The 9129-nt window shown below is 37.8% G+C and overlaps 1 protein-coding gene and 1 pseudogene across 1 annotated transcript; both read right to left on the bottom strand.

The window, feature by feature from the left end:
* Positions 1–1281: 1281 nt before the first annotated feature.
* On the bottom strand, positions 1282–4485 carry LOC113311170 (probable LRR receptor-like serine/threonine-protein kinase At1g05700). Its single transcript, XM_026560019.1, has 6 exons — positions 4271–4485; positions 3675–4180; positions 3458–3593; positions 3278–3346; positions 3119–3190; positions 1282–1360 (listed from the first exon to the last, which is right to left on the bottom strand). Exons 1-6 carry the CDS (start codon positions 4483–4485, stop codon positions 1282–1284), a joined length of 1077 nt encoding a protein of 358 aa, XP_026415804.1.
* Positions 4486–6527: 2042 nt separating this feature from the next.
* LOC113311169 lies at positions 6528–9129 on the bottom strand (annotated as a pseudogene).

Here is a 9129-nt window from a genome sequence, read left to right as displayed (position 1 = left end):
TTTCAGAGCTTCCCCTGCCAGGATCGCAACAAAATATTTACACATTATTGCATCATTGTTTTCCAACTGCAATAGAGATTGAGTGTAAGCTTTCACGTGTTGGTTCTTCCATCAAATATGCTAGAGAATGCTGGTAAATTGCACTTAGATGGTATCACTTCCCTTTGAATCTGCTTTGTAAAGGGAGTTTTCCCAGCTTCCTCCAGTGCTTCCTCTAGTTGTCTCCTTCCACCATTTCTTTTCGCAGTCATCATTTCTCTTAATTCCGCCATTTCTTTAAGAATTTCTTCACTGAAGCTTTGATCTATATTTTCGCGCATATGTATTTTTAATCTTGCTTGCCTCAGTCTATTCTCATGATTATTCTTACGTACTGCCTCTTGTATCTCATATTCTTCAGCTTCTTCTCTTCTTCTCCTATGCCTTTCAATGTTCGTTTCGATCTGTGCTCTACCATGTCCTCCTCTTCACCTGTGCGATCATGTCGATGTCTTGGCATTTCTCTTTCTTGTGGTGAATCCCGTCCTTGTTCTATATCATCCATGCAATGATGTTCGCGCCGCCTTACTCGATTATCATGATTATTTTGACGTAATGCTTCTTGCAATTCTTTTTCTTCAATTTATTTCCTTCTTCTTTGTCTGTCTCTTTCATTCCTCGCACGTGTAACTTCCCTTTCACACTCATTCTCTTCCCTCAACATTTCTCTTCCAAGTAATATCATCTGTCCTTGGCTCTCATCCTCTTCTTCTCTTTCAAAATCATTATGTGTGCGACGTAGAAGTTCACGCGGATGCTCATAACGATTAGTTCCCAAATCTTGAACTACATCCCTTCTCCTTTGTTGGTCTTGTGAATTATCATCTACTTGCATGTTTTCCTCAATAGCTTCCATGTGTTGTCTTCGCCTAGTATCTTCTTGATTAGATCGACTTTGTCTTGATGAACTCCTGCTTGATCTCGACCTTGATCGTGTAGCGCTTCTCTATCTCTGTTCTTGCAATCTAAGATTCTCTTCTCTTAAGTCAGCATCCCGACGTATCAAATTCGGATGCTCTTCACCTTCTCTTTGTCTTTCTTCAATCAATCTTTGTCTAAGCTTTGCAATTGTCATATTCTCATCATTCCCCTCAATTCTTCATGTATCCCCAGTCCTTTGTGTTTCCTCTTCAGTTGAACTTGTTTGCGAAGTATGAACACTCAATCTATCATAATCAATATCATTGTTACTCTCTTGTTCACGCTGAGGTCCAATTGGATTTTCGTTTCCTTAATTTTCTCCTACTCTGTCTTCTTGTTGGTCAAGATTTGTAATTCTTCTTCTTTCAGCAATTCTGTTACTCCTTCTGCCTGCTGTTCCCTGTTCAATAGTAGATCCAAGTCTCGCCATCTTCAGTTTCCAGATCTTACTTTTTCCAAGATTCTATGAATTTACTACCAGGATTTATCACCCAAAGCTGTTTCTGGCGCTAAAAATGTAGTTGCTGGAAAACCTACAACCACACCCCAACGTATCTAGACAATCACTCAAGTAATCATAATGAATTCTTTATTAATATTCAAGGAATATAATTGGATACAATGGATAACAATGACTTTACAATGACTTTACTTGCTCTCCAAATAAACTTTCTCTCTCCTAGTTTCTTGTCTAACACACACTAAAATATCTCTTTCCTAGGTGATGACCTCTTTCCTTTATATAGTGATTCCTCATAGTAGATGACAACTAAGAGATGCACTATTTTCAGAATCATTGTGCGATACATTCGCTCATTTAAACTCACTCATTCTCGCACAACTTATACTTCGCATAAAACATCACACTTTACTCGTGACTTTGCTGACATCATCCAATACATCACTTTAACTTAGCCATGTGCGATAGTTCTCGCTTACATCAGATAATCCTTACTTCGCATACTTATTATTTGTGCGATATTCCACTCCTACAACAACCTCGTCAGTCTTTCTCCCATCACCTTGACTGCCTGTTGAGAAAGTACAATTGAAGCTCCCATTGGGCATTGGTAGTTGTGCAGATACCTTCACATGGATTGTTGTTTTCATCCTCGCACTCGTTTGTGTCTGTTCAGTGACACTCACATTACAGAATAGCAAACTTGTTGGTTCTTATATCACTCCAGTTTGACTTGCCGAACCATCAAAACGTTCATCATCTTATTGGACGTGCCATGAACAAGATTTTACATATGGAGGTTAAAAATATAAGATTTTACAAGTTAGGACTATGATTTTTGATTAGTATGTAATGGTTATTGATTAATATATAGAGGTTTTACAGTACAAGAATCACACAAACAAGTTACTATGAGAAAAATGAAAATGGTTCGATAACACATTCGAACTCCAAAGTGCTGTCAGCAGCAATGAAAAATAGCAAGAAGTTTACGCTGCTGACTCACTCATCGCCATAACTTACATTGAAAAAAAAAATCAAACATCTGAATTATCACACTTCCGAGTATAATTATTGGGATTGTTGATGTTAAAGACTTCTTGTTGTTGCTTGAGGAAGATATTCTTGATAAGTTGGGCAAAACTAGTCATAAAAATCCAAGGTGACCAAACTTGTGGTATAAAAATCCCACTCAAATGTTGGGATCCATTAAAATTCCATCGTAAACAAAATTGATACAAAAATCCCAAATTTTTAAAATTGATACAAAAACCTCAAATTTAAATGTTGGTTTCATCAAATTTTATTTTGGTTTCATCATAAAATTTGATGAAACCAACATTTAAATTTGGGGTTTTTGTGTTAATTTTATTTTGATGGGGTTTTTGTGTTACTTTTGTTTTGATGAGTTTTTTGTGGAAGGATGGTGACACCTGTGGGATTATAACTCGCGGACGGATAAATAAATCACGCATTTTATGTACATTGAAAACTGATGAAATTAAAATATTACGGTTCGAACAGAATCATTTTCACTTACTTTAATTTTAAATTTTTATTCTTCAATAACGATGAAGGTATTGCTCCGGAAAATTTATTGTCTGCCAAGTTTCTAAAGAGCATATACGAAATATTGATTAATAAATAATATATAAGTACTAAAAAGAAAACATACGTAGCAAGAGATTATAAACTTACAATACTTTAAGTTTAGGGATTGTGCCAAGAAATTCAGGAATTGCTTCAATCAAACTGTTATTGTGCAAATCTCTGTGCATTATACACCAACATTATACACAGTTTACATCAAAACCCAAATTTGTTTTCCTAATTAATGCAAATGTTTTGATGACTCACATGATTTCGAGAGCATCCATGGCACTAAAATCTGGTAAGGTGCCTACTAATCCAAGGTCATTCAGATATCTGTAAAGACCCATAGTATAAATTTGGTATTAATTCTAGATAAGTTATACCAAAATCGTGTTTTCAGGTAATCAGGAAATAATATGTGTATAGAGAAGAATATATAGATACAGTGCTGTAAAACGAGGAGAGTCGGGATCCGAATCACAAGCAACCCAATCCCAGGTATACGGCGATGGTAAACAAGGGTCATCTTGCCAGTCTTGAAGTTGGTTGAAACTCTTTTGCAATAAACCCAATGAATTCACTATAAATAAACTTCAAAAAAACAGACTCAACGTACATCAAAATTTAGTTCATAGACTTGTAAAAATGAGGAGAGAATTACCGTCATTTAAATTGGTTCCCTGCACTAATTTATCACCAATAACATATCCTTCAAGGGCACTGATTAATGGAGGTAGAGTTGAATCCTTTGTCGGTACCAAACCAATACCCAGTACATCGCTACTGTTAGTAGTTATATTTTCAATGCAAACTTTTAGGGCGTGTCCGTAAGGTGGAATCACGGTGTCATAAACACTAACAACATTATCACCAGTTTTAAGGACTTTTATGTCAAAGGAACGCTTCTGAGTAGAATTCAGTTGAATCACTTCTGAAAAATACGCATTGAATTGCAGAGGAACACTAAGATTTTTAAATATACCCCAACGCCATATCTCTCCAGAAGAATTCAAAGATGTTAATGCTGTTCTGAATAAGGCCTCGGGAATTTTATCGGAGATGTTGACTTGAACGACTGGCGCTGTATTATCCACCCAAGTATCTGTACTATCATGTTCTGGTCCATTGCCTGGCCACCAAATTCGGTCGTAACTGTCTTCTGAGTACCTATACAATAAACAAAGCATTCTAGCTAATTACTATTTCTGGATATCGAATTAGTTAGTAGACCTATGTTGAATACAGACATATACATACCTTACGTATCTGTTAGTACCATATACTCTTCTTGCAAGAAAAAATAAGGGATAATCTGAATCCACATAATTATACGTATCTGAATCCAAACTTCTTACTTCAAGTGTGGATATAAATGGAATATGATCATGGTGAGTTTGAGCAAGACATACGGTTATTGTGTTCCCATGGTTTAACGAATATACCACCTCTTTAATTGTCGAAAAGTTCATCATTGTTTCCACTGGTGCACCCCAATTGTTTCCATCGAATTGAAGATTAAAAGTCGGCGGATTTGATTTGTTGTCATAGTTTCCATAGGTAAAAACTAGCTCGGACAAGGACCCTTTCAACCATAGTGGCATCTTCAGCTTTACTACTATTAACGTCTATTGAATAACAATTCTTTTTCCGAGTTGGGAATTCTCTAACAGTTGTCCAACGGCGAGAAAACTCAGTAGTGACATTCCGAGATTCTCCTGTTTTTATGTACTGATCGTCCCCAACCCATTCGATCGAGTTTATATCAGTGTAAGGTTCCAAAGAATACCCACAATCTATGCTTATAAACACTGTAATGACAAAAATAATGAAATTAATGACAAATATAATGCGTAACTTATGAAATTTGTTAAACATATAAGGAAGACTCCTTACCTTTAGCGGATACCGGTGCAAGAAGGACATGAAAACACAAGAGTTCAGAAAGGAGTAAAAGAGAAAGAAGATTAGAATTTAGAGAACCCATGTTGATATTGTACTAGGACAGTTGAGGGAGATTGTATAGTTTCTTAAGAATTTGTGGTGTTACTGAAGTTTGTACTTATAATGTTCATCAAGTTGGTGTATAATAATAAAATAAGTTTGATTTTCCTTTGAACTTGTAAAAGCTTGAACTCTCCCAACACAATTCAGAATGTATTGGACAAGGTCCCAAGAACAAATCAAGTTGAAATTTTCGGGATTGCTGAACAATTCACAAACCAAATACTTTTTAAGATTAAATACTCTTGGTAAAAAGTTAAGTACTAACCTTAATAAAGGTATTGAAATCCCAAGTTCTGGACCAAACGGGATATGGCTTATAATAAAAAGAACCCTATTTTGACTATAGAGGATTGTAGGTTCTCAAGAAGAATTTTTGAAAATTTTTGCAGGTAATCAACACTTGAAAGTTGTTAATAACAGGCTTAAAGTCTACTGGCTTAGTTTGTGTTAGGAATCCTCTATAGTCAAAATAGAGGCTTATTAAGCACGGGACCTAGATTTCCCTAGGCGATGTGGTACTATTTAACACCATGGACACACTGGCGGGAATACGGAGTGATACGGAAACCTCGGACACAGGGGCAGCGTTGAGAGGGGTCTGACTAAGGTGTCTGGCTCTGATACCATGTTCGGAATCCTCGTGCCTAACTAACCTCGAAAACCGGCTTACAAGATTAGGATTGCCCAAAACTTATTAAGCACGGGATCTAGGTTGCCCTAGGCAATGTGGTACTATTTAACGGTTTGAAAACGAAACTCATCTCAGGCGTGCAAGGCACAAAGTGGCCTCGTCCTTTAAACTGATTTGTGAGTCTATTACTAATGTCAAGACGCTGTCGGACTAAATAGTACGCTACCCATAGGCCAAGACTACCCATGACCCTAGTTCTTTAGATACTACACTACGCTACCCATGGGGCAAGACTCTGTCAGATTATTCATGTTTTGATGGAGAACGACTCCTTCAGAATAAATCAAACACCACAGTAAAGATAGGATCACCGACTCATCGCCAAGCAACTACTACTCGATGGTGACTGAATGATGGGTTTGTTAGGTCTTAGGTGACTAGATCTCATCTCAATAAGGTGGACCGTGGAAATGAAGTTACGGCTGGATCGACCACACTATATCAACCCCATAAGGGGTATTCCTATCTAAAATAGTGGGATAAGGGGTACTGGGTCTGAAAAATGGTTAAATAAGTAATTCACTTTTCAGAATTCGAATTAAGTGAGGATCATAATTTTGCATTGGAAAAATGCGATTTCAACTGATATAGGCAGTGAAAGCAGAGACAAAAAGAGATGTTCAACTAATTCCACAACGGCTTCACAAAGCTAGTTGTGTTTTGGTCTGAGGTTGCGAAACCTCTAACATTAGATAAAATTCGAATGATATGTTTCTTGGATAGACAAAAGAATGGATAACGCATCTGACTTTTAATTTTTATTAAAAAAACACTGCAACCCGCAATCCATTCAAAATGTACTCACAAACTACACAATCATTAAGACATGCTCATCTGTACTATACTATCTGTATTCTGACTATAATACCCAAAGTGACCATCTGAGCCGGTCATTGGAACACTATAGAGGTCTGTTGGTTCCGCCTCTAAGAGGTTTGGTTGAAGTGAACAAGCTTCTTTCGCTGCTGCTCTCAATGTTTGTAACTCCGTTGTTACTTGGTTCATCGTTGGTCTATCACCACCTGTCAAGCTAAGGCAACGTTTTGCAAGCTCTGCAACTGCAATGACTTGTTTTTCTGTTCCCTCATTGCGAACTCGAGCATCAATAAGTTGGAACAATCTTTTTTCATCCATGCACGAAATGAAGTAGGGTGCAAGACTTCTTTGGTTTTCAGATCTCGTTCGAGAAATGGCAGTTTCTGACGTCAAGAGCTCTACAAGAACTACGCCAAAGCTATAAACATCGCTCTTAACTGTCAGTTGCCCTGTGCTAAAGTATTCTGGATCCAAATATCCTAGAGTCCCCTGCACTAGTGTGGATAATTTTGTCTGGTCCAACGGAATCAACCTAGACACTCCAAAGTCTGCTACTTTTGCAGTGTAATTTTCATCTAAAAGTATGTTTGTGGACTTAACATCTCTATGAATGATGGGTATTGAAGCTGCAGAATGTAAATAAGTAAGTGCACCAGAAGTTTCAATAGCAATCCTCAAACGGCTTTCCCAAGAAATGGAAAGCTCTCCACCACTGGGATGAATATGTTGGAAAAGGGTGCCGTTGGAAATGTATCTATACACAAGCAAGGGAACTTCAGTCTCTAGACAACACCCCAAGAGCCTCACCACGTTTCGATGGTTAACCTGAGTTAAAATGACTACCTCGTTTATAAATTGCTCAATTTGACTCTGATCAACTGTTTTGGACTTCTTGATAGCAACAATACGATTATCTGAAAGGGTACCCTTGTAAACCGTTCCATAGCCTCCTTGTCCAAGAATTAAACTCTCATCATAGTTTTTGGTTGCTAACTTGAGTTCTTCTGCAGTAAAGATCTTTGTATTCTCCGCACCACCTTCATTTGATGATAGTTGCTGTTGTAATAGTAACCCACCATTTTGTTGGAAAAATTTCTCTTTCATTTTTATTAACTTTCTTTTCCTTATGGTCAGGTACATCCAGGAACTTGCAATAATTAGGAACAATAGCCCTAAACCAATACCTGCATTAAGAGAGTAGAAGTTCGCAAAGAGTACTTTAGCTTAATATATTGCATTGCTGCGAAACAAAAGACTGACGCGGAAAATGTATGTTGAATCTCCTGATACTAGTATATATATTTTGTAATTGACAGGGGACACTTTACCAAGAGTAACTTGTATAATCGGAAAGTGTTCTCTTTTAGCAACATCAGGAGTGTCTCTCTTAGCAACATCGGTAGTGCAACCTCGCCCGTCTTTCTTCCCATCCCCTTGACTGCCCGCTGGCGGGCAAGTACAAACAAAGCTCCCATTGGTATTGGTGCAGATACCTTCACAGGGATTGGTGTTTTCATCCTCGCACTCATTTATATCTGTTTAGTTACATTCACATCACAAAACACCAAATTTGTTAGTTCTTTATAAGAGAATAAATCATAGGTTTGTGAGTTAAAATTAATTACAGGCAAATACGATAGAAATCATAGCCTTAAAAAAATAAATCACTATTTTTGTATTCACAAATCATCTATAAATCCATACACGTACCTTCACATCCAGGACTGAGATACGGATTGCCCTTGTAACCTTCAAAGCAAGTGCAATGATACCCAGGGTTGTTGTCTGAATTGTTACAGTGGCTGTTTCCATGGCATGCATAAGTGGTTGGATCTTTCTTTGCTTCTTCACATGTCTTACTCCCTACTGCCCAATCAAGAACAACAGGAATCTCTCTGTTTTTAGGTACGAACAGAAGATCCGATGCGTTGAACTTGAGCTGCTCATACTCACCCAGGAATGTGTAACTGCAAGGGCTGTAGGGCAACAAATTTGTAGCATTAGCATTAGTAAGTGTTGTCTCAAAATGTTTAATCCCCTTGGGAATGGTGTTTTGGCAACACCCATTCCCACCGCAAGATCCTTCAACAACTTTTTCCCTACTATCACATGATGATGTACAGGAGATTAAGGACTCTCTATCTTCCTGATCGGAGCCCTGGTAAACCCCTACGGAATTACAACCGATCAGAAAAAACTTGTTCTTCGTGTTGGAGAATGTAAATGGGGTCCGCCGCACGCTCATGTAGACTTTAGAGTCATTATAAACAGCATCCCCACGTTCGTTGAAACATAATTTATTGAGCCTGTTTGCAACGCGAATTTCAGTTTCAGATATACTAAGAATTTGAAGGTTATTAGTTGTGCCAATAAATGGCCTAGGAGGATTGTATGAAGAGTTACAGTTGACATTATAGCCGTGACCAACTTCACGAATGGAGCAACCTCCTCCCCCTCCTTCACTAGTTATACCAAAAGGGTAAGGGATGCTTACACCACCGCATTTATCTGGGCACCCTGGCTTTGCCCCCTCAAATGCATTAAGAGATGTTGATAGCAGTAAACAGAAACAGAACTGGATTAATAGGATTTGTTTTACGAACAT

This window comes from Papaver somniferum, chromosome 9 (genome assembly GCF_003573695.1).
Source record: "Papaver somniferum cultivar HN1 chromosome 9, ASM357369v1, whole genome shotgun sequence".
Classification (NCBI taxonomy): domain Eukaryota; kingdom Viridiplantae; phylum Streptophyta; class Magnoliopsida; order Ranunculales; family Papaveraceae; genus Papaver; species Papaver somniferum.
Note: the sequence above shows the minus strand (reverse complement) of the source record. Positions and strands in the feature narration are given on the sequence as shown.